The sequence below is a fragment of the Takifugu rubripes genome, chromosome 15 (genome assembly GCF_901000725.2).
Source record: "Takifugu rubripes chromosome 15, fTakRub1.2, whole genome shotgun sequence".
Classification (NCBI taxonomy): Eukaryota; Metazoa; Chordata; class Actinopteri; order Tetraodontiformes; family Tetraodontidae; genus Takifugu; species Takifugu rubripes.
Window position 1 is genome coordinate 13,209,293 of NC_042299.1, and position 25,027 is coordinate 13,234,319.

The following is a 25,027-nucleotide window of genomic DNA, read 5'->3' on the forward strand; positions in this document are numbered from 1 at the left end:
TGAACTCTTTTACTTTCCCTTGGCTGCACCTATTCCTGCACCCAACACAGCATTCCCGACGCATACGTTGTCCTACTTGTTCATTAACCCTCAGATTCCGCTTACTTACGTGCCAAAGATTCCACAGCTGAGCTCACTAAGCATTCGCCTGCCTGGTTGTATTTTCGTAAATAAGACAGCAAATGTGATTAGAGAGCAGGATGAGACAGGAAAGCCTGTGTGTCATCAGTCTTCACAGCAGCGAGCGGCCACTCTGAACCACCACCCTGTTGTTGGCCTGACTAATTGTTGACTCACAAACAAGTTTTGATCCATTCTCAGCAGGTCCAAAACAAACAAGAGTGATTCTCCCTGCAACCACGTGACCATTGACACATTTAGATCAATATTTGAATTATCATATTTGCAGCTCCCAGAAATGCAGCCTGGATCATTTTATGTGAGTAGATATACAAAAAACTATTAGCATATCTTTTTACCCTCGTGAATTAGGTTAAAGGAGGGTCTGAATGGATTAGGCTGGATTGTAGGGTGACAGAATCATATTCTAATATTCTAATATTGCAGAGTTTTAGGAAGGATGTTGATTCTAATAGAAAATGTGCGCATGAGTGTGCCGATAGGGTGCCTTTTTTTGGTTTGACATAAAGAAACAGGACGACAGCATCACCGGATCACTCATGATTACTTTAATCTCGCACGTCAGACTTCCTGTTAGTGTGTCACTTGTGTGTTCTAAAATAAAGAAGATGCAGCATCTGAGGTGTTATACAGGGCTTTAATTATAGCAACATGTTTCTGTCGTTTCTCAGTCTGTGACAGTGTTGAATAGGTCAGAAGCAGGTGATTAAATGACCTTTAACCTCAGGGAAACACATTTGTCCGTTTAAGCAAAGTAAGGTGTGGTTGTCTCATTAAAATGACATTACAGCCTTTCAGGCACCTCTCACAAAGAATCTACATTTATGATCTCTCAAAGCTCAAATGTAAACCAAACTCGGCAAGGCAGAAAAAAAAGAAAAAAAAAAAGAACAGACATACAATTTCTGAAAAATCAAAAAATGTGCACACTTTTTCTCCTCAGTGTGCATGAATGGAACTGGATTTTTATACATTCAACGTATTTCTTTATAAAGATGTAAAGACACTGTATGAAATCCACTTCTGATATGATATTCAATATCCCAAATGACAAGATTTAGTGAGTCAGAAACACCCTTGAAAATAGATTTACCAACAGGAAAATAGCTATTGATAACCACGTGAGAGCATCCATGTCAGACAGAAGGATTGCTGCAAAATAGTTTAGAGAATATTGTAAAATAAGGGATTTTAAGACTGACGGACTGTTTTTGATAACTTTGTTAAGGGGATCTTGTGTCTCATTAAAAGTTTCAGTAAATTAACTCTTATTAATTGAGTACCGAGTCCGTACAGCACAGGGTTGCTAATTGAAGGAAGGATGACAAAGTATAAGGACATAAAGATGCGTGCTTCAGCCACCATGTGAGTCATGCTGAACCTGGTTTGGCTGATTTCAAAGATGCCGCCAATGGTGTAGTTCAGCAAAGACAACAAATGCGGTACGCAGGTTTTGAGAGCGCGGCGCTGAGACTCCCGGGTTAGATTCCTGCACACTTGGGAAATCTGCACATAGGAGAAAATGATCATCAGGAGTTGAGGCAGAATCAAAACCAGGATAAGCAAAAGGCCTACGATGTTTATGTGAGCTGGAATGGAACAGGAGTTTTTCACCACCTCCATGTTCACACAGTATAATTTTGGGATGAATCTCCTGCAGAAGGTCAGCTGCAAGGTCAGCGAGTAATAACACAGGAAGGCGACGTTCGGGTAGACCACCGACAGAGTGACGAGCTTGCGCATTGTTGAGTGAGACATGATGGTGTGGTAGTGCAGCGGGCGACAGATGGCCAGGTAGCGGTCATAGGCCATCAGCGCTAAAACACAGAACTCTAGACTCGCATAGGTGTGGAGGAAATAGACCTGAGTCAGACAACACTTGACAGGCATCTCATACGTCGTGGACAGGAGCAGGGCCATGACTGCGGGCAGCAGCGCAGTGCTGCCGTACACTTGGTTGAGACACAGCAGGAAGGTGAACACGTTCATAGGCTGGTGCAGCTCTTTGGTTTGGTGAATCAGCATGAGTATCACCAAGTTCAGCATGAGGATGAGGAGGTAAAGGAGGAGGAACACGGTAAAGATGCCGCTCTTGTAGTTTTTCATGACGGCGTAGGCCGTCATTGTGAACGTCAGCACCGTGGTGTTGTCCATGTCCCAGTTCACTTCTGGAAAGAGAGAGATGAGGGCTTTGTAACGCCATTTTAAACGCACACAGGCTTAAACTGATGTCAAGCAATGCTCCGGGTCGGAAATTTCACACATTTAATGGTACACAAAACAAATATTTCCCAAACATGATTTCACTGAAGTGTTTGAGGCTGAAAGTAAGCGACAGTTACATTGGAACCATGCAGTGACGGTGACACAGGACACAGTCCACCTTTACCTGGGTGAGCGTCCTCCTCTCCAGGCAGCAGAGGCTGGCAGCGACCTTTTTACCATTCTAACAGTACACCAGGGGCGCAGTAACCATGGTAACCAAAGTGTCTTCTTTTTTCCTGACAAAACAAACATCCTGGCGCTGTTTTTGTTTTTTTTATTGCAGGTTGGACACGGAGGACAAATGAATAAAAACTTTCTATCAATTACCTCGATGTAAATATTAGAATTTGCATGCATGTTTGTTTGGGGGGGTTTTACGCTCCAAATACTTTGCAGTGATGACTTTCATGATTGTGACCTTTTTGTTTTATGTATTAAATGACCTCATACTTTCCATCCTCTTGTTTCCTGGACAGACGGTGTTTTGTTGGCCATTGAAACAAACATTTTTCTAACTATTGCTGAAACCTCCTGCAGCAGAAGGAATAAATAAAGTCCCCACCTCAACCCCATCCAGAAATTGGTCTTAATTGGTCTTAATTTGGTCTTAATAGGAAATTTAACTGATCTGTTGCGATGCTTTGGCTTGTAAAAGGGATGCCTTGTTTTGTTTTTAGAAACTATACTGACACCATTGCAGAGAACGACGTGCTGCTGAAATTACTGCAGAGGTTTGTGGTATTTATACTATTTAGGGATTCTCTGTATTTGTACTTAGAGCCCTGATTTGCATATTTAATTAAAGATACTTCCCACAATGGGGGAAAGCGATGTTGTCATTTAAATAAAAACCTTTTTATGCATCCAAAACACAATTTCATTTCATTCTTTTAATAAATAGCAGGTATTGTGGCTGACATTTTTCAAACTGAAATCAATGATGGAAAACATTTTTCTTCTATAAATCAGGTTTTTATAGAGTATGATGAATCAAAAATGATCAAGGTCATGTGTATTTGTTATTCCTGTTTGCTTTTTGCTCAGGAATCTGATTCTCTATAGCAAGAAAAGAAAAAGAACTGGCGCATCTTTGAGGAGAATATAGGTTTGTTTGATTACATGTTCAATCATTTAGTCATTTTACTAAGGCCTTTAATATGAACAATTTCCATGAGTAGTTAAATAAGAATGTAAAAAGGTGGCATATTTGAATCTAAGTTTCAGCTTTAATGATGCAACCACCACTGGACAAACACACTTGTTTGTTATTGTTGGGTCATTAGTCCACCATAGATTCACGTCCTCTAGAAAGCAATTAGATCCCTCCAACGAGACCTCTTTGGACAGCACCTGGAGAATAAACCAGTAAATAAGCGATAATGACTTCCCTTCAGACGGCCCTGATGCAACTCTGATGAAACTGTGTCTGGTTGACAGGTCATCACACACCACCGGCGAGCAAGTAAGACGTCAGCGTCTCACCAGGACAACATCAGCTTCATCAACAGTGGAAATGTGCAGATAAACATCACAACTGGAATTTAAAAAACAAAGGGTTGATGCATCAAGAAGAGTGCAGCGGATGCGAGTGTTTTAAATGTTTCAGAATGGAGAAATAGTTCATCTGTCTTACACAAGCATTATTTAAAAAAATCTGAACAGTTGTTTAAAAAGTATCATTTAATGATAGATGTTTTCAATTTTGGGATTTCCAATGGTTTTTTTTGTTTTGTTGGGTTTTTTTGCTGCGAGAGCAAGAGGTAAAGTCAGATTAAAATCAAATGTAGTTCTATTAGATTAGTCAAATTTGTTTTATAACATTAAAAAGGAGGAGTTTAGACTTTAGTAATTTAGTGCTGCAGGCTGACTGTCAAAGCAAAAGCTGTGTTTTTAATGCTGCTCGCCTGCTAATGCACGTAGTCCAGATATAATCAGACTGACTAGAACATGTGACCTCTTCATGCACAAAGGCCTGAGTCTTGATGAGTTTAATGTGGTGCAGCACATTTCATATTAACCAAGTCTTTATTTAGGTAGGAAACATAAATTGCCACTGGATTGAGGCCCAACTGGGAATTCTGTCCTTCCAGGCAGATAACACTGTCCCCTGGAATTCAGTTTTCCTTGGAGGAAAGATTTTCTTCTTGGTTCAAAACCCAGCTGAAAACCCAGGGACTGGACTTCGGTACCCCGCACTATAACATACTGGACTTCTCGCACTGATATTGATGCAAGAAGAGAAGACTTTTACAGATACAGATCCTTCTAATAAAGCTCAATGATGTGGTCAAACAAGATGGACAACTGAGCTATGGAGGACATGTTGGCTCTGTTACCTGAGATGTACAGGACAAGTCTTCAAAACACAAGACTGGGTCACCTGTGCGTGTGCATGTACGCTTAGACCTCTCTGACCACCATCTAAGCAAAATAGGAAACTTATGAGACAATATGTATGCGGCATTTTGATGATGCTCCAGAGAGAATAAAAACAGCGGTAATTTCTGATTAAACGCCTTATATGATGAATAACAGCTGGGTGGAAAAAAGAAGCCAGCCTTTGTTCTCTTGTCCACGCTCTCGCCGAGGTATAAGTAAGTGCATGAGGTTTAAATCAGCTGGAAAACAAGACTTTCTTGATAACATATGTCTTGTCTCATGACGACGTGGCCACGAGTTTAGCTCAGCAGTAATGATGTAACGTGATTAAGGTCCCTGAGTATGTAAAAGAGCCCTCTAATTGAATAATATAAAACCTAGTGACCAGTTAGAGGGACATCTCCTTTCTCAACCCCAAACTGCCCAACCTCACATCTTCTAGTTGGAGCAAGAGTTTCGGACTCAACATGGCCTCTTACCGAGCTGTCGTTTTGGCCCTCTTGGTTGTCTTAGTGCTTAATGGTAAGCCTTACTATTGTTTTTAATTTCCTACAATGGCCTTTTTTTCCCCACGGGATTCTTGATATATTCAGAAATCTTACAACTAAATTTAACGGAGCTAAAATCCCCCCATCCCTACAGCTGTGGAGAACGAGGCAGCTTCGTTTCCTTGGACTTGTCCCAGCCTGAGCGGAGTGTGTAGAAAGGTTTGCCTCCCCACTGAAATGTTCTTTGGACCTCTGGGCTGTGGAAAAGGATTCCAGTAAGTCCGGATGTTGTGACATGTGAACTGATTGTGTGTATAACATGCAATAGTGGTCATGTTCTCGTGTGTTCCAGGTGCTGCGTGTCTCATTTTCTATGAGAGTTAAACCCCAGCAGACTGGAGCGTAAATCTCTTTCATCCAAGGCAGAAGACTTACATATTTGGCTTTTCAGTCAGATGTGACACAGTGGACTTATAGTAACTTAAATATCATAAAGGTTTCAGAGATAGGAAGTGGTAAAATGAAAAAAAAGAGGCATTTAACTTGCTTGTTTTTTATGTCCCTCCTATGTGTAACTAACGTCCTGAACTACAGACAGCAGTTGATCGACGTCTTCATGCATGGTGTTTGTAAAGCCTCAACATGTCACTGGGCAGAGAGACTGTAAAGGAACTTTACCATAAGCAAGTGAACATTCCATCTAGCTGCATTACAGCTCAATAAAAATGAACTCTACTCAAAAGGACATTTGTGTCTTTAGCTCTGATTTGCCATTTGTTTATGATTCAGGTATCCCTGTGTGAAGATGTAAATTTGGGCTTTTAAAATTCTGAAATCCACTTACTTTGCCCTCTGTTGGACATCTGTGTATCCAAATTAAAAATAAAGTAACACGGTCTCTTTTTGTTATGTACTTCAGCGTTTGAATCTTTTTAATGATCAAAATGTGTTGATCTTAAAACCCTTTAAGATGATTTTAATCGAATTTCATATTCTTGAATATTGACACACAAAGGACACAGATAAAATGCTTTAAAATGACTTTCCAGACACTAAATTGCATATGGAATCTCAAGAAAGGACAAAGGCCAAGTCTGAATTGCACATGCAAATATGTATCCATTTCTTTCTTTCTTTGCAACTACTGTAACAAAAGGCCATACAATCATGTGTCCACACTGCATAGAAACATGACTGGCTGCAACGGTAATTTTTAAATGTAATGGAACTGTGTCTGACTCGTTCAATAATGTAGCGTCATTTGTCCCAAAGTGGGGGAAATTGCAAATTGGCAGCAGGGACAATGAAAGTGGCTGCTACTGTAGGCGTCCTCTAATGCCTTAAATCGCTTTTTATGCTGAATGAAACAATGGCGCCGTCTATACGGCATGTGCATCCATTAACATTCGTTACCGCGTTAGTTTTCAAGGACTTCTAATTCGCCCAAGCCAGAAGCTGCGTGCTGCCATGTGTCATCCCTGCCGTTGGTGGCGCTGTGGGCCCAGACGCTGGTGAGTTGTCCCCGATTACAAGTAGAGATCAAGGAGCAATAACAAACAAGTGTAATAGTCAACAGCACTTTAAATACAAGAAAAGTGCTTCGGCGTATTATTCGGCAAATATTGTGTTTTTATACAATCGTAAACGTATTTAGTCACAAACCTGGACTACAAAACACTGGTAATATTTCGTGGAGACGGTCGAGCTACCTGTGTAAGGCTTATACCCGTAGTCGTTAGCCATCCAGTGTAAGCTAACGGTTATTACCATCGTCTTTGTTGTTTTCAGGGGGATAAAACTGTTTTTAGCAACCTGGAGAGATGTGATTACAACAAAGTCGTGTGTTAAGGTTACTTAAGAGATTCGAGTGAAACGTCTGGAGAAAACATTGTTCTGTGCGCCAATTTTCAGAGGATTCTAAGGTAAGTCGCGCACTGACGGGGAAATGGACACATTCATAGATATATTCGATAATTTAGAAAGAAAAATAGAGCGTGACTTTAATCTAAGGCACTTAAAATATAGAATATTAAATTATTGGTTTCACTGTTACTATAAAACGAGATTTGGGACAGGAACACCACAACAATACAGATCAAATGACAAAATATGCTGTGTTATATTTTGTTTAAATGTGGCAAAAGTCTATGTGTTATGTATTATTTACTTGTGTTCTACCAACTTTTTGTTTGGTGTTTAATTCCTGAGCACACCACTTTATGACACTTGAGTAATATAGTTAGTGGCTCCATAAACCTGATTATGTCCATAAAAATAGGTTTATCCTGTAGACAAAGAATTGTTTACTAAATCCACAGCAAGAATCCAGAAAATTCCAGGATTAACAGTAGAAATTCCACGTTAGTAGCCATTAATTACAGATACTTTAAAGTTGTAAAATCACGCTAATTACCCATGAAACCATTTTAACCTGCTGAATTCTGCAGAATTAGTGAATGTAATTGTAGAGCTCGAATTATTCAGAAGTTAATTGATAGAGTTTCTAAAATATGTAAAAAACCTTTTTTCTGGTAAAGACATGCAAGTGGTTTACAGAGTACTTTTATTCTGATGATAACATTCATTTAAATGCATGGTGGCAAATGGGTATGAATTCCATAGTTTGCATATCTAGATGCATATTTGTGGGGCTTTGCTTTGTAGTCTCTTCGTATTCTTATGCTAATTACTGATCTGTGATCAGAATGCAAGATCACCTTCAAGTCACAAGGTGAGGACTCACTGCCCGTTATAGCAAAAAAAAAAACCTTTTCCTTTTGCACAGGTTAATGTGACTTTAATCAACTCCAGGATGATTTTCCATGGAGATTCCTGGGTGGGTGCTCAGTGCTGCATCCTTTCAGTGCTTCTTTGCATTGTAATATGTCCTTCACCTACACACGCATACATCTTTGCTGTAAGTAATTTCTAATTTTCAGATTCAAAAAGCATTTAAAATTTTTTTTGGAATGTTCTTATAAATATTACGATGCAAATCCTGTGGGGGAAAATCATATTTCTTTTATCTACTTTGTTCTGGATGCAGTACACCAATATGACCTCCATGTTATTTGAGGACCTGCCTGCCTTGTTTGGTGCTGAACTTCCAAAGGATGGACTAATGGTAAGAGCTTAATTTATTTATTCACTCTATGTATTAGGAGCATTATACCCTCAACATAAAGAACCAATTTATAATGTTTCTTTTTATGTGAAAGGGAGTGTTGGTGGTCTCCCGTCCACTGAATGGCTGCACCCCAATAGACCCCCCTCCTCCACTGTCGCCGATGTTTGACCTCAACATCACCAAATCCATTGCTCTGATCAGACGCTATGATTGCAATTTTGATTTAAAGGTGAGTGATTCTGGCTTCTTGCTGCTCAGTTATAAAAGCGCTGCAGAACATCAGTGGTCAAATTGTTTTTTTAGGTTTTGCATGCACAGCAAGCGGGATACAGCGCTGCAATCATTCACAACATGTATTCAGACATTCTGCTCCACATGGACTACAGCAATGGTACATTTCCTTCACTCGTGTACACATTATCAAGATTTACACATTAAACACATCAGTTTCAGTCATGTTGTGTTTTTCTTTACTCTTCAGAAACTATTGCAAAGGAAATTTTGATCCCATCTGTATTCACCAGTTACTATGCTGCTCAGAGTATTAAAAATGCAATAATACCTGAACAAGGGTAAGTAGACAACTGTTTGTTCAATATGATGGTTTTAGGCTTATGATATAAAGTGATGGTATTCTCTCCTTTCTTGGCCCGCAGAGCTTATGTGATCCTTAAACCGGAATTTTCTTTTCCCCTCTCGTACTACCTTATTCCATTCACGGGAGTGGTTGGAATGATCATTCTTGTGATGTGTGTCGTCATGGTAAGTGGAAATTTACATAGTCTCACCTGGAGTTACTAGCCTACATGTCATTGTTCAATCACCAGCAAGAAGTGCATTTCCACGTACATCCTTCCGTCTACAAAGCAGTTTGCAACAATCGGATTAGGTGGCGATTTTACTTTGTTGTTTTTGGGCGACACTGGCTGACCTTTGCTGTCGAACCACAACAACCCATGATTGAGTTAGCCAGCGAGGTCGCAGCCGCAGCAGAGACTTGGTGCACGCTCAGATCCCATAGGCTGGTTTGACGTCCACATGCATTTAATGTAATTGAACTAATGCAGGAATTTGGTTTTGTTGCATCCCTGTCAACGCACCTAATGGGGTTACAGTTGAAATGGAAATGCTAAACACTCTATATATTGTTTCACTCAGCTTTATACACTATTTGGAAATCAGGCATCGAGCCTTCAATGTGCCTCTTTGTCCTGGAAATTCAGGAGCTAATTATAAGTCAGGAAAGCCAAAAGAGGATAAATTCTCTGTTACACAGTACTTGTTGCCCTGCTAAAAAAAGTTTCCTTGGGTACGACGTAGCGAGCATAAAAATGGTCTGCTTGGTCCTGTAGACAATACGATGTGTACAGTACAGGAAGAGGATAAGGAAAAATCGCCTGTCAAAAGAACAACTGAAGCGAATTCCAATCCACAAGTTCCGTAAAGGTAAAAGAAAATCACAATGGTTTATTTTCATAAAGAAGCAGAGGATATAATTATAACAGGAAGTGATGCAAAAGTGCTTGTCAATTAATAGCAGCGTTGACAACATCAATTTTGTTTTAATTTGAAATGACTGAAGGCTTTTTCTGTTCTCCCTCCCAGGGGACGACTATGACGTGTGTGCAATCTGTCTAGATGACTATGAAGAAGGGGACAAGCTCCGAGTTTTACCTTGTTCACATGGTAAATATATTATAGTAGACACTGGTAGCGGTGCTTTGAGGATGCTAAAAGTGGGCCGTGATGACTTTTAAATGTTTTATTCCAGCGTACCACTGCAAATGCGTCGACCCGTGGCTCACGAAGACCAAAAAGACGTGTCCTGTGTGTAAACAGCGCGTCACTCAGAAAAACCCAGAGCACTCTGACTCTGAATCTGAGGAGGAGAGCGGAGCACGTGGTGAGGACGAGGGGGCCGAGGGGGAAGCACAGTCGGAGCGCACGCCCCTCCTCCGGCCCTCCAGTCCCGACTCCCCATCGGGGACCCCTGGGCCCTACTCCTCCATCACCACTACTACCGCCCAGTGCCTGGTCTCCCCAGTCCACTGCGACTCACCCACCCTGGGCTATGGAGACTACGAAGACTACCACTCCCCACAGGAGGACACGGACTCAGAGAGCGACGACCCAGATGAGAGACACCACTCTGATGACGACACTGCACAGCTCATCCGCAGGGGTAGAGCGAGATCTGACGATCGTGACAACATAGTTTAGTTTCACCTGAACCCAGACATACTGCCATCGCACCCTACTGTTAGAAGACTTTCTGATTTGGTGTTAACTAGACGTGTAACAGAAAAGGTTACTAAAATCTTGCAACAGTTGTTTTGATCCTTTTAACTGGAATCCAACACTGAACCTTGATCCACTTCTCTCTCTCTACAAACACACACACACACACACACACGACCTTGTACTTCTATCTTTGTGGGGACTTTCATAGATGCATTCTCTAGCTCATCACAATGAAGCCTCCATTCCTCATTGCTGACCCTGACCGGGACCGACACCCAATTTTATCCTCTACCTTAAAACCACGTCTTAACCCTCAACCAGTCCTTTGAGGTTATAAGGACCTGTCAAATGTCGCCACTTCTCAAAAATGTCCTCACATTGCTAGTAGAATGTGGCTTTTGGTACCCAATATGTAGCAAGTACAAGAACTCTCTCACACACACACACACACGTCCTGCACTCCTGTTTGTAATTTTCTGAATTAATGTTCTTTAGAAATAATTCACATGTAGTTTCTGTAACGACAAGAGTGGGACGTTAAAGCAGATGGATTCAGTGGTCACTCTTGAAATGCACATTAGAGCAGTCTGAGGTTTAAAAAAGAATAACTGATGAATCGGACTCGTTTGGGCTTTGGTTCCCAGCCTTGTATCATTTCCCAGTGGGTGGAAGAGAAAAGTCTAATCAGATTTCATGTTATTCCTTTAACTTTAAGATGACTTTGTTCACTGTATTTTAATCTTATGTAAAGCATTTTCTCTAATTTTGCTGCTTTTATCATTGTTTTCACTCCTATTTTAAGAACAGATATTAAATATTTTAGATTTATAGAGTTAAACAGACTTGGGTTTATTGCCGCAGGTTATGGGTCAGTTGGTTATAACGCGATGATTAATAGGATTTTTCTTTTTGCACATGTTGGGTGGTTCAATTGGACCATGGAAGGAAAGCATTGCCTTATGTTGATCTATATGTCTGTTAAATGTGTGGAATGTTAAGGGAAAGGACCTGTCATCATGTCACATTGGGATTAATACTGCTGGTCAGAAAGTTTTGATCATCTTTCCCTCTGAAGAAGACTTTGTTGTTTTTAAATAGGAAGGACCGTGTTTTTACTGTATTCTTATTTCTTTTTTGCATAAGGATGCTGGTGGTTTCATGCAGAATTGATTTGACCCAGTTTGATCAGCTCTGCCTTGAAATGTCCAGCAATGAGCTTGGAACAAAGAACATCTGGATGTATTCTAGATTCAGAAGGATTGGTTGTTCTTTATGAATGATTCTGTTCAGATTACGCAACATTGATCCTACTGTGCTCTCAATAAAAACAAATGCTCCAGATTTTTTAAATGTCTCTTTGGTTTATTAGAATCATCCCACAAAAAAGTCATTTTAAATCAGGTAAAAAGGGGAGACTTTTAAATCAATCTCTTTTATCTCCAGATTTGGCTGATGCGTGATTTCAAAATGCAACTGTTGTTGCAGATTTGATTCTTAAGACAAAATTTACTGTAACAAACTGACAGGTTTGAAAATATTTATATCGTAAAATCATCTGTAGAAATCGGTTTTAATGGGTGCTCCATCCATCCATCCCTCATCCATCCATCCATCATCCATCCATCCATCCATCTTCTGTTGTTATATCCCTTCAAGATCTGGCCATTAGTCTCCTGCTAATAATGAAAGACTAAGCTTCATTAAGAAAATGCATTAATTGTTAATCATGCCGACCAACTCTGGGTAGCTAATTAGCTCAGAGAGGAGACTCCCTGCAGAAATAAGGTGTCTGATCTACAAATTAGAGAAATGCTGAGATAGTGAATGTTATATCAACCCTGAGGTTTACACACAGTTTATAACACACAGTTGTGACAAATATTCACCTGACTGTGAGATGCTGCACTAATTTGTGTCAACTGTTAGTTATGCTCTTAGCTTTTAGTCCATCTTATTTATTAAGTGAGGTGTTGTATCAATGGCTAAAGAATAAACTGATATTACTGTGGTTTTTTTCCCAGACCGGCTTCTTTGTAATGGTGATTCATTAACATTTCCAGTTATAGACGATAATCCTTTCTGAATAGTCCCCTTTAACAAGCTCGGCGTCTTTAGAATTTCTCTATTTAATGTTCCCTTAATCAAATCTCCTGCTGCTCAGAAGAAAAGACAATTCAGATCTGAGCCTGTTAGACCTGCAACTACAGTCATAATGTAAATATGGTGGCTGGCGCTCGGGGTGTGACGTGACACCATAAGTATAAAAGTATGAAACCCCTGAAGGCTTATTCTGGTTCTGGATTCTCTGATGTGCCTCCAGCAGTTGAACCTTCTCTGCACATTGATACAATTTGAAATAAAAGATGCCTGGATCCATGTGGCCAACATCTCATTATATTTTTTTGCTGACCCTCATGTTGACTTTGTTTGTGCTGCTCCACTCAAGAGAAGCTGAAAATGAGGTAAAGTAAATGTGTATTTGACTATAAACATACAAGTTCCATCTATGTTAACAAACTGGAACCAAAGAGGCAAATGTTTAAGAACTATCAGTTTGCCTGATGATGTCTGTGCAAATTGAAAAGGAAATTAAGTCATTGCTTATGCACTTACAGGATTTTGTGGAAAAACGCATCCCTGATTCATTTCCAAAACAAATGCTGTCTATGTTTCTCCTGGAAGATGAAACACAGACAACTAAAGTGTGGCCGCGTACGATGCTGGATTACATGAGGCACCAGATCCGCTTCAGAGGAAGGACGAAGAAAAGCTCGAGAAAATGATGCGTTATATTCAGATGTGTGTGCTGTTGGTAAAGACAGTGGACGCAGTCATGAATGTGACTGAATCTGTTTGACTATTGTTGCAAATATCAGTATGTTTTACACACAAATCTGCTTTCACATGTGTGCAAATATGTACAGAAATATTAAGTAAAACAATGCAATGCTCATGTTGCAGTGGGTGATTTATGACCACCATGGTTGTCTTGTTTATTTTTAAATCCATCCATCCATCCATCCATCCGTCCGTCCGTCCGTCCGTCCGTCCGTCCGTCCGTCCATCCATCCATCCATCCATTCTAACTAATATTGCAGGGTGCCTGAGTTTGCCCTTTGTTTACTTCCTGTGTGTTCTTTCACCTGATGACTGGATCACATGACAGTCGTAACGCTCCTTTCCACCGAGGGTCAATCCCATAACTAAATCAGCAGTGGTGTGTGTCATCAGACATCTTCTATTTCAGTACCGATTTTAAAATTAGTACACACCCAAAGAAAATCATAAATGTCATTACTTTTGGAATGTATAACATGCAAAAAAAGGCATTTTTTTAATCAAGTCGGTTGATTTATAGACTTGACAATGATTTCCTGAGTTGCAAATAAACAAATAAATTAATAAATCGCACTCCCAACCATTTGGGGGCAGCATTGCACGATGTGGCCACAACATCCGGTCGGTAAAAAGGTACGAAGAAGACAAAGCTCTGGTAGTCGGTAAGGAACACGCGAAGTCGATCCAGGCAGAGGTATGATTAAATGTATTACATTGTAATACAAATGGTTTTTTTTTTAATCAATGTAGTCAGATTGTAAATGGAGTATCTATTCTCTGGTGTATATGAAAAATCCTCTCGCGTACAAGAGAGAACACATTTCAAGCTAACTGCCGTAGCCTAATAGCTAACATTAGCCATCCTGTTACAATCATCTTACAACAGAATAAAAACTCTAGTTATTCTAGTCATCATAGCTATATATTTATCAATATCAATGCCCATTTAAGTAAATAGCTGTAGATTGTGATATATAAGATATTCTATACTGCTGAGTTTGTGACTTTATGCGTTGTACCAACAGTTGGTTGGTTTAGCCAACTGATGCTAGTTAGTTGACAATATTACAATATTTTTATACTTGTCGAATATTCAGTTTATGTGGCAATAATTTATCGAATTTCGTGGATTTTCTGCGCCTACCTTCCGATTTATTCAAGAAACAGCATCTTTAACAAATATTTAAAAACAGACTATCTTTGGTGCACAATCACCAGAAATATCGCCTTATTTACAAATCTTGTCACAATTTTGAAATTCCTTGCAAGGTAAAATCCTGAGAAATATTTTATATTGCTTTGGTGTATTTGGCTTCCCCATTCTAATGTGTAACAGCCATTTTTGTCTTAACTTGATAACAGATGGGAGACAGTGACGATGAGTATGACCGCAGGAGAAGGGACAAATTCAGAAGGGAGAGGAGCGACTACGACCGTTCCCGAGAGCGGGAAGACAGACGCAGAGATGAATGGAATGAAAGGTGCCAAAATAGCCTTCTTCCTCGGCATTTCGTTTCTCAGCGGGGTCTAATATTTGTCTGGCCTCACCTTAATAATTCCTTCTGAATTCAACTTTTACAGGGAGTGGGACAGAGGCAGGGAGCGGCGTAGTCGAGGAGAATACCGGGATTATGAGAGAGGTCGTAGAGAAAGATTCACACCACCGAGACACGATATGAGTCCCCAGCAGAAACGCATGAGAAGAGAGTGGTAAGATTATAAGCACTGATTCATTCAAACTCCTTTGAACAGCTATCTTGCTCCATGTGAAAAAAAACTGTCCTCATCAGGGATGACCATGGTGGAGATCCCTATCGTGGTGGTTATGACATGGGTTTTGGTGGAGGAGGTGGTCCCAGTTATGGCCCACCACAACACTGGGGTCATCCTGACTTGCATCTCATGCAGCCTCATCATGGAATCCCTATTCAAGCAAGGTAAGAGAACTTTTGACTCAGCTTGTACTATTTTTGCATAAAGCTATAAAAATCAATGCGGTTCTCCAACTTTTAATTTTTGCTACTTTGCTGTTATTTAAATTTTTTGTGTCCCTTCTGGTAGGCTTGGCAACATCCATGACATTGAATTAGGCCCACCACCTCCCATAATGAAGAGCTTTAAGGAATTCCTGCTGTCCCTAGATGATTCTGTGGATGAAACTGAAGCGGTCAAACGCTACAATGAGTACAAGATTGACTTCCGTCGGCAGCAGATGCAGGACTTCTTCCTAGCTCATAAAGATGAGGAGTGGTACGATCATATCTGGTTCATTTTAATGTTTTTTTAATATTATTAGTAGTTGTTTGTATAGATCATTTCCTTTGGTTCTCATTGTTTTGATTAGATTTACTCTATTGATCCCAAACTGGGAAATTCTTAATCGTGACTCTAAGATATTAATTTGTTATCAATTTGTTCATACCAATCAAAGTTTAAGCCTGGTGCCGCTGTTGGTGGATCAATAGGTCTTATGATTCATATTCAAGAGAGTAAATTATATTCAGGAAAAGGCAGTTTAACAATTGGTTCTGGTTCACAATTAGATTTAACCCATTCATTTACTATAATTAACCTAGATGTTATTGTTTCGATAGAATACTCCATGTAGAGGCAACTGCATATTTTCTAATAATATAATCTTTTCAATAATTTTACAGGTGTTGTGTAAAATTGTTGTATTTTGCCTTAACCATTTCCCCCTTCATTCCCACTACCATGTTGACAGCGTGGTTTTTGAAGATGAGAAAAAGTGGAACTCATCACCTGGAATCGGTCGTAGACAGCAAGGGCATGCACTGCGCACAATGCAGTTGCTCTTAGAAACAAAGTATGAGGGAGCTTAGATAGATGGTCGAGCGTTTTTCCGCGCGTGGAGATTTTTTTCATCTTTTATGATTTTTTTGAAGCTATTTTCTTTTTATATCCGGATCAAAACAAATCCCAAATCCGAATTTGTGTGTAAACAGACACACCACTGTGGTGAAGTGGAGCGCTTTTCCACAGAAGAGATCCCCCCTCTCTGTATTTATTTGTTAATAAACTGGCAGAACACAAGGTAACTGTAGTTTACTCACTGATCAAGCTTTTAAGTGTGAAATTCTCAATATGTGAATGCTTCATTTCATAATTTCTGCTTGAGTTTTTTTCCTCGTTTATTGGTGAGTAAATCATTTCTCAGAATGTGCAATAATGAGACAACAGTACAACAATCAGGCAAAGGTGCACACACTGAAGGGCATTTAAGCAGACTAATTATCTCATCCTGACTTAATAATTGATCCCAAATTTTGTATTTGCAAACTCTCACAAGAGCTTACTTTTAAAAAATATATTTTTTGTAATATTTTTCAGTGAAACATGTCACTTACAACATAGACTGATAATATGTGGTAATGTATAGATTCTAATTGTCAAGTTTTGCTTCCTATTCATCCTACTCCCTGCCCACCTCTTTCTGGAACAAACTCGGAATGCAGGTTCAGGACCAAGTATCATCCAGATGAAACCAGCAGGCTTAAAGCAGAAACTCAGAGCGCCTTGAACAACCGTCTGAACGTCTTCACTTTCCTGATGGAGAATGGCTGGTTTGATAACGTCTCCCTGGACATCGATCAGACCCCAGCCATCATTAAGGTTCTAGATGCAGGTGAGATGGAATGATGAAATAAAAATCACAACAATCGCACACAAAAATCTGCAGGGAAGAGTTTACAATAATTCATTGTGGAACTGGATGTGATCAAAATGAAATATGTCATTTATTTCCTCAGCTGTGATAAAGATGGAAGGAGGGACAGATCATGATCTTCGAATCTTGGACCTGACAGCTGAGGAGGAGGAAGAGAAGTCTGCTTTAGGAGCTGGCGAACCCCCCAAGAGAGAGCTCCCCAAAGGCGTGGATGGTGACCGTAAAGCCTTAATGGAGAAAGACAAGAATGAGAAGGTGGGCTGTGGTTTTTGTTTGGCCTCATTAGCCTCATGTGAGTGCTCGGTTGTTAATAAAGACCTGCGCCGCAGGAAGAGGACAACTCCGCAGTCACACAGAGAGGAGCCGCGACGGAAGGCGATGGGACGAAAGAGGAGGGACAGAAAGAAGGCACCAAGGATGAAATGTCTGCGCCGAAGAAAGTAAGTTTAGGAGTCCATGTCAAATCATTTTAGACAAGACAGGAATCGTGCAAATGAACTTTGATTTATCAGCCAAGAAGAAAGAGGAAGCGCAGCGGAGACAGCGACGATGAGGGCAGTGGCTCTGAGAGCGACTCCGACTCCGATTCTGACTCCAATTCCTACTGCTCCGATAAATCGCAGAAGGACAAAGACCTGGAAGACAAGGATGATGACGAAGAGGAAGGTGAAGTTTGGGCATTTATTTGGTTTGTGACTGAGTCTTAGTAATGTAGTAACGACCTCCCCAGTTCATGAAGCACATCTGCGACATACGCATGAAACGATTGTATTATTGGCTTATTCACCTTTTACACTAGTTTAAAAGGAAGTAGACTCTTGAGAGTGAGGTTCAGTTCAGTGTAAAATACATGTGCATTTTGTTATGGCTCCTGACACTTTATTCTTTGACGCTTTAAATAAAAAAAGATGAGCCAAAGGACAAGACTGAAGTGGAAAAGAAAGAGGAAAAGAAGACCAAGGATGACGCTCCCAGACCTCGGCCGCTCCACAAGACCTGCTCTCTGTTCATGAGGAGCATCGCTCCCACCATTTCCAGAGCTGAGATCATTTCAGTGAGTTAACGCGGCTGTTTCTGACGCACAGCGAGCAACGCGTCTTTTAACACAGCATCTGTGTCTGCTGGTTTTCTTAGCTCTGCCGGAGGTACCCTGGGTTTCTCCGCGTTTGCCTGTCCGACCCTCATCCGGAGCGCAGGTCGCTATTTGAAAAATTGTTGTTGCGTTCAGTTTTCTTCGTGATTTTTGCAGTGCGGGTGACGACACAGTAACGTGACGGTACGCTCTGCATGGCCACAGGTTTTACAGACGTTGCTGGGTGACCTTTGACCGTGCCATAAACATAAAGGAAGTTTGCTGGAACCTGCAGAATATTCGCGTATGTATGACAATGAATGATTGTCAGTCTCATTATGTTGATGAACTATGTTGTTTTGTTTTTAATTTTGATAGACATTTAAATACTCCATTGCTGCGTTTGAGAGCTCTCTGTCTGCTTCTGTATTGTTTCTTGACTCTTTTACAGCTGCGAGATTGTGAACTGGCACCTGTGGTAAACAGGGACCTGGCCCGGAGGGTGCGCAACGTCAACGGGATCACCCAGCACAAGCAGGTGCTGCGCAATGATATTAAACTGGCCGCTAAACTCATCCATGCCTTGGATGAGAAGGGAGACCTGTGGACCAAGTTCCAGGAGGAGGGGCACAGCTCTGAGGTAGATCCCTGATTGATCTCACTCAATCGCTGGGTCACTTTCAGCAATTTGGCCTGAGAGTTTTCCGTGTAACTGAGTTCATTTGCGTATGTTGAAGTTGCCTGCTCAGAACCCCATCCTGAAGAACATCACAGATTACCTGATAGAGGAGGTCAGTGCTGAGGAGGAGGAGCTTCTTGGCTCCGGGAGTGGGATGGATCCCGATGAAACCACCAAGGAGGGGAACCCCACAGAGACCACTGTCGAGCGAGATGACAAACTAGCTAAGGTCTGATATTTGTCTGATGAAATATGCTTTATATTTCATCTCTATAGTCTCTCCAATGTATAACTACAATTGTCTAGATAAGAAAAGGGAACAAGATTCTTTGCCATGTCTCTCTTCCAGGTGTTGGATCGACTGGTTTGGTATCTGCGCATCGTGCACTCAATTGATTATTACAACACATGTGAATACCCCAGTGAGGATGAAATGCCCAACCGCTGTGGCATGATTCACGTGCGTGGACCCATCCCCCCAAACCGCATCACGCACGGGGAAGGTGAGAAACCCTTGTTTGTTGAGCGCTACATTGATTTTTAGGTTTTAGTGACAAAATCGAGTGTGGTAACATTTAAATTTGTAAAAAAAATCTGTCAAAAAGTTCAACAGTGGCAGAAGGGGATGGAGGAGAAGCTGAGTCCGTTGTTCAGTTTAAAAGAAATTTTGTCTGAGGACGAGGCAACGAAAATGGGCCGCAAGGATCCCGAGGAGGAGGTGGAGAAGTTTGTGTCTGCCAACACTCAGGAGCTGGGAAAGGACAAATGGCTCTGCCCACTAAGTGGCAAGAAATTTAAGGTGCGTCATTAATGTTTATGATGGTTATAGTCTGACACTGAAGACCAGACTGCACATTCATTCGCTGATTATTATTTCAATATTAACATCTATGTTTCATATTATTTTAAGGGCCCAGAGTTTGTTCGGAAGCACATCCTAAACAAACACGGAGACAAGATAGAAGAAGTGAAAAAAGAAGTGACTTTTTTCAATAACTTCCTGATGGATGCCAAGAGACCGGCAATGCCAGAGATGAAGCTTCCTCCTCTCCCAGGCCCCAGTCCTGGTACACGCAGCTTTTTAATGTTGTCACACCCAGTGGGCAGAAAAAGGGTCGTGCTGTTCACTGATGAATTCATGCTTTGGATTACCAATATAATAACTCTGAGATGAATTTATAGTTGGAAATTTGTCTCTTTTATCCTGCAGCTTTGCTTTCACCCAGCTTGCCATTTCCACCACAAGCTCCCCAGGGTCCAATGGGCTATGGGCAGCCGCGTCCACCACTGATGGGCTATGGGGGTAAGTGTTAGTGTAGATAATGAAAGTGCGAAGTCTGTTCTGTCATTATTTATGAGTGTTTGTGAACAGGCGGGCCTCCTTACCCTCCTAACCAGTATGGCGGAGGAGGAGGGGGAGGAGGAGGAGGTGGCCGAGGGAATTATGACAACTTCCGAGGACAAGGTGGCTACATGGGGAAGCCACACAACATGAGGTGAGCGCGCTGTATGTGTGATATATAACTTTATTTTTTACCATGACCTTTCTGTTTGTGTTTGATATTGAGCTGTGGATTCATTTTTCCTGATTCCATATTTTTCTCTTGCACCAAAAACTGCATCAGAATGTCTCGAGGTGACCCACGCAACATCATTGAATATCGTGACCTGGACGCTCCAGACGACATGGACTTCTTCTAGAGCATTCACTTAGTCCCTTTAGCGTTTTGTCCAGATCTGTAGTGTTTTACTTGCTCTCTACTGCAGTAAATTAGGTTTCTGTGCATTTAGGTTTTTTTCTTCTGTTCCAAACTTTTTCTTTAATAAAGATGTGATGTGATCAGTTTGTTTCATGGTTATTTTAAAGGTGGCGGAACAAGCGGTAGAAAGTGAGTGAGTGAGTGAGTGGGTTATTTTAAAGACTATTCCTTTTTTTTTTAGAGAATGCTGGTACTTCACTTGATCCCAAATATACATTCTTTGTGGCATTAAGACGGGACAATCATTAACAGTCAAGACTAATTATAACTAACTAGTCAAGACTAATCACTGTGGCTAAAGACAATTTTTTTGTTGATGTTACTGCCCTCATAATTTCCCTGCACTTCCTCGACGCTTCTGTTGGGAGGCTGAACGGAGCATTGGGTGCCCTCTACTGAACAAACCCCCGAATTGCACGTGTTTGTCCACTTGTTTTGCTTTGCACCAAACTGAAAGATTTAATTTGTACAAATATTAATGCAATAATATGGATACAGTCCCCGATATGCTTAACTGGTGCTAAATTGCATCAACAAACACAAAAGTGTCTGAAAATATGCTCAAGTCTGCTCAGTGAATACATCAGAATTAATATTGTGGCCATTCCGTGCTGGTCATTTTAATCAATCTATAAACTTCTGACAGTTCTACTGAAACAAGTCTTTTTTTAAATCATAGATTCTGGCCTGTTCTAGGGTTTATGGGATTTTTTTCTGGTTCTTAGTCTGCGTCAGGAGCCTTCTTCTTGAAGCTTTCACGCCGATGGACTGTGAACAACGCGTTCTGAATCTGAGCGGTGTCTAAGCTGGAAGGGACACCAGGCCTTATAATGATCTTTAGTCTTCCATCCACAATCCTGATCGCTTTCCTGTCAGCAGCAGATGATTAGCTTTTGTTTCTGATCGTAGCAGAGGCAACTGGACCAGATGCATTTGTATTCCAGAACAGCTGCTGACCTGTAGCTGCTTTAAGAAGTGACACTGTTGACTTGTTCAAGCCAATAATCCAGTTTTTCAGATCAATACCGAGCTCTTTTCTCTTGTTTGTGCGTTTGTGTCAGGTGGTGCTTCAAAAACAAACTCAACTGGACCAGGACAGCATGCATGGCGATCGATCAGAACGCTGTGATACATTAATTTGACTGTTTTCTGCAGCATTAAAATTGATGATTCCGGCGACTGTAGTCATTTCTGACTCAGCAACCAAAGCCATAAAGAAATACAGCAAAAAATCTGACATTTTATGACCCAGCAGTGTTCGTTCCTGAATGACGTCAATTGGCAGTGACACTCTTATCTCATGGACCTCAATCAGGCAGCTAGTTAAAAAAAAAACAACAAAAAAAACAAGTATCTTTCATATTCATTTGTGTTGCCCGTTTTTGTCAAGTTTGGTCAGAGGTGTTGTGGTTTCTGCTGCTTTCCCCATCAGAAGAGTTCCAAATGTTGGCTGTCGAAGCCCATGAGCGTGCACCTTATATACAGTAATGGCAGATGCTGTCAGAGCATCCAGTGTTCACAAGAAACCAACGGGGTTGAGGCCTGTTTAAAAATTCGACATGGAAGTAAAGAGTTAATGTTGCGAGTCAAAGAAATCTAGATGATCTGAAGTTTGTGGTCTTCAGGAAGTCCACAGCTGAGCTTGTGTTCATGGAACAACTTGGACAAAGCCTCCATGTAAAGTTCATGGTAGTGGTCCACTTCTTCTTCCGTGGGTGTGGCCCGTTTCGGCACCGGGATCGGTCTTCCCACTGAAAGAAGCAAATGTTCAGCATGACAAACAAGATATTGCCCAAAATTTAGAGGATGCGGAAGAACTGCAGGCTTACCAACGATAGTGATGGGAATCTTGTAAGGCACCAGCGCCATGCGCTCGCCGATGAACAGACACGGGGCAAAACCCATGGTCTTTTTGAACAGGTCCTGTAGCCTCCGACCCAGGCTCCCCTCTGGGAAAATGACCTGCTGGAAGAGCTCGTTCTCCCCGAATGAGTAAACGGGCACCAGATCAGCCCTGTGGAACATCAGAGGTCCCGTCAGGGTGTTTCCCGGTTAGAATTCCCTATGTGTATTAAACCCACTTCTCACCCAAACTCTAGCGCCATCCGCACAAATCCTTTCCTCTGTCTCACGACCACCGTGTTGACCCCGGGTGAGGAGGCAAGAGACTCGGCAGCGCCCCCTATCACAATCACCACTGCATTGCCCTTACCACTTTTGGAGAGAAGGTGCACCAGACTGGATTTACTGACCGGGCAGAGGCCTGTTCAGACGAGGAAGATATCAGATTAGGTGCATTTGTTGTTTTTTTTTAAAGCTTAATTGCACTTTATTACACTGAAGTGCAGAAACAGATGTACCTCCACTCATGAGGTACTCCCTAAAAATTGGTATCATGAAAAGTCCAGCCAGTACTGCCAAAGTGGGCTTGACACCAGGAAACACCTCCATGAACCCGCAGCTGTCGGTGCCAAAGGTGGCGAAGGCTCCGGTGCTCATGATGCCATGTGGGTGATAACCTAAGATGTAGTTCTTGTTTGGATTCAGGTCCACAGTCTTCACCAGCTGAGTAGGAAAAATCCCTTAATATTCTGTATTTAATCATATTGCTCATTTACACATTTTAGACGCATCTGCAGGGCAAAGTATTGCCAATTCAAATGATGAGTGGAACAATCCGCGTTCCTTAGGGTTACTTACCTTGATTGGGAAGAAATCTCTAAAGTGGTCCCACACTTTCCAGTTTCTTACAAATCTTGTCCTCCGGCCCCCTGAGAGTATATTAGAAATCACCGTTAAGCTCTATTTATCTGCACACAGTCTTAATTACTGTAGGATTTATCCAAAATTCCAACAAAACCGTTCATTCACACTACAAACATGAAGTACGTTAACTCCCATAATGCACCACCAACTTTGAGAATGTAAACGGCGTTGCTATTCCCTGATTTTGCCTTTTTACACAAATTCTACAAACTCCTCTCATTGATGCTTTGGTGTACCTCGTTCAGGAGTCCTCCAGTCTATCACCATCCATATGAAGTAGAGAGTGGAGAGTGGCCACAGTGACGTAAACATGAGGTACACCAGCAGGACAATACAACCTACTCCTGCACGGCGAGGCGCATGTTGGGGTTAGAAAAGACGTCTTGGATAAGCTCAGCTGCATAGTTAGAGATACTCCATCTGAGCTGGGGGGGCAGATGAAAAGACCTTACCCATGAAGAGAAAGCTCAGCACCCACTGAAGAACACTCACTACCTCCACGTACTCCTTCAGCTGAGATTTCTCCTTAGTCATTCCTGCAACCTGGAGGCCACATTAACTACAATCAAAACACTTCATGCCTGGAAATAACATCTTTTTTCTGTGAAAGGAGCTGATATGTGAGGGGTATTTTTGTTGCAAGCCAGACTGCAGTGGCAATCAGCACACTTGCATGTGATCTCTTGCTTTAGGGAACCCATAGATTTACAAGTGGTGCCTCAGGTTTCTGCATTTACAGCACACACAGACACAAGATTTCAGCGCTTCCCTGATATGATGCGTCTTCAAATGATCCGGCCTGTTTTACAGTCATTTACACACCCTAAAACAATGCTCACAGCTGGTAAGAAGTATAAAAACACAGCATTTTACCTGGTTAAGAGTTTATTCCAGAGTTTTAATCGTTCGCTCAGATTCACTCAGTAGAAGCACGGACTGCGGCGTGCACTTTGACCGGATGGTTCTATCAGCTGATAACAAATCCACTCCCCCCGATACTTTGGCACAAGCAGACGGCTTTACAGATAAACCACAAAAAGAAGTTGTAGAGTGGGGATCCTTTGTGCTCTGGGTCCGTGTCATGTTGTCGGTGATGTCACAGTCAGATAATGAAATGTCCACTCTCTCTTTGGACACGGACGTTGATGTCCTCGACTGCTACAGTCCCGATCTGATGCTGCTCTGCCAAAAGTCAATTTTCCCCTATTGATCTCCTTCAACCGGACACTTCTGGATGGTTCTTTGACTGTAATTTCCTTCACATTAACTCTACCTCACATGTTTTCTGGGTCCCAAAGCTGATGCAGAAACATAAAATGAGAAGCAGATTGAGGAAGGAGCAGCAGCCCTCACTAACAAGGCTGTTTAATGGAAGAGAGCTGGCGTTATTGCTCCCACCTGTGTTCATCTTTTTTAAACTTTGAGAAAGGCCCTCCGCTTCAGCAAGTGTGTTGCTAATTGCTGGCTGATGAGGGATGAATGGGGCTCTCCTGGGAAGGGCGGTGAATCAGTAAGTAACGCTCCTGCGGGTGCCTCGTCCTGTCAGATCCAGCTCTCGGGAAGGCGAGGAAAACTTAAATGTC

The 25,027-nt window shown here is 41.5% G+C and overlaps 4 protein-coding genes across 5 annotated transcripts; 2 read left to right on the forward strand and 2 right to left on the reverse strand.

Moving 5' to 3' along the window:
* Positions 1-9: 9 nt before the first annotated feature.
* On the reverse strand, positions 10-2,295 carry LOC101070533 (olfactory receptor 51L1). Its single transcript, XM_011611656.2, has 2 exons — positions 1,425-2,295; positions 10-35 (listed from the first exon to the last, which is right to left on the reverse strand). The coding sequence occupies exons 1-2, from the start codon at positions 2,293-2,295 to the stop codon at positions 10-12; spliced, it is 897 nt and encodes a 298-aa protein (XP_011609958.2).
* A 4,494-nt stretch (positions 2,296-6,789) lies between these two features.
* Positions 6,790-11,982, forward strand: rnf167 (ring finger protein 167). 2 transcript variants are annotated; one of them, XM_011611531.2, is made up of 11 exons: positions 6,790-6,986; positions 7,062-7,195; positions 8,059-8,190; positions 8,320-8,397; positions 8,492-8,629; positions 8,704-8,791; positions 8,882-8,972; positions 9,057-9,162; positions 9,753-9,846; positions 10,006-10,086; positions 10,172-11,982. In XM_011611531.2, exons 3-11 carry the CDS (start codon positions 8,086-8,088, stop codon positions 10,618-10,620), a joined length of 1,230 nt encoding a protein of 409 aa, XP_011609833.2. In that variant the 5' UTR covers positions 6,790-6,986; positions 7,062-7,195; positions 8,059-8,085; the 3' UTR covers positions 10,621-11,982. The 2 variants fall into 2 exon arrangements, with proteins under 2 accessions (XP_011609833.2, XP_011609834.2); XM_011611532.2 differs by having other exon boundaries at positions 6,790-6,953.
* Positions 11,983-14,083: 2,101 nt separating this feature from the next.
* Positions 14,084-20,761, forward strand: srrt (serrate RNA effector molecule homolog (Arabidopsis)). The gene is made up of 20 exons (XM_003971230.3): positions 14,084-14,173; positions 14,842-14,960; positions 15,061-15,189; positions 15,270-15,416; positions 15,541-15,729; positions 16,956-17,125; positions 17,250-17,422; positions 17,497-17,607; positions 17,680-17,833; positions 18,076-18,221; positions 18,302-18,363; positions 18,465-18,543; positions 18,691-18,879; positions 18,977-19,147; positions 19,268-19,421; positions 19,524-19,717; positions 19,829-19,985; positions 20,129-20,221; positions 20,291-20,414; positions 20,544-20,761. Exons 2-20 carry the CDS (start codon positions 14,842-14,844, stop codon positions 20,617-20,619), a joined length of 2,637 nt encoding a protein of 878 aa, XP_003971279.1. The 5' UTR covers positions 14,084-14,173; the 3' UTR covers positions 20,620-20,761.
* Positions 20,762-21,128: 367 nt separating this feature from the next.
* mogat3b (monoacylglycerol O-acyltransferase 3b) lies at positions 21,129-25,006 on the reverse strand. The gene is made up of 8 exons (XM_003971231.3): positions 24,318-25,006; positions 23,897-23,987; positions 23,681-23,788; positions 23,379-23,449; positions 23,039-23,243; positions 22,767-22,941; positions 22,508-22,692; positions 21,129-22,429 (listed from the first exon to the last, which is right to left on the reverse strand). The coding sequence occupies exons 2-8, from the start codon at positions 23,976-23,978 to the stop codon at positions 22,275-22,277; spliced, it is 981 nt and encodes a 326-aa protein (XP_003971280.1). The 5' UTR covers positions 23,979-23,987; positions 24,318-25,006; the 3' UTR covers positions 21,129-22,274.
* Between the last annotated feature and the right edge of the window lie 21 nt (positions 25,007-25,027).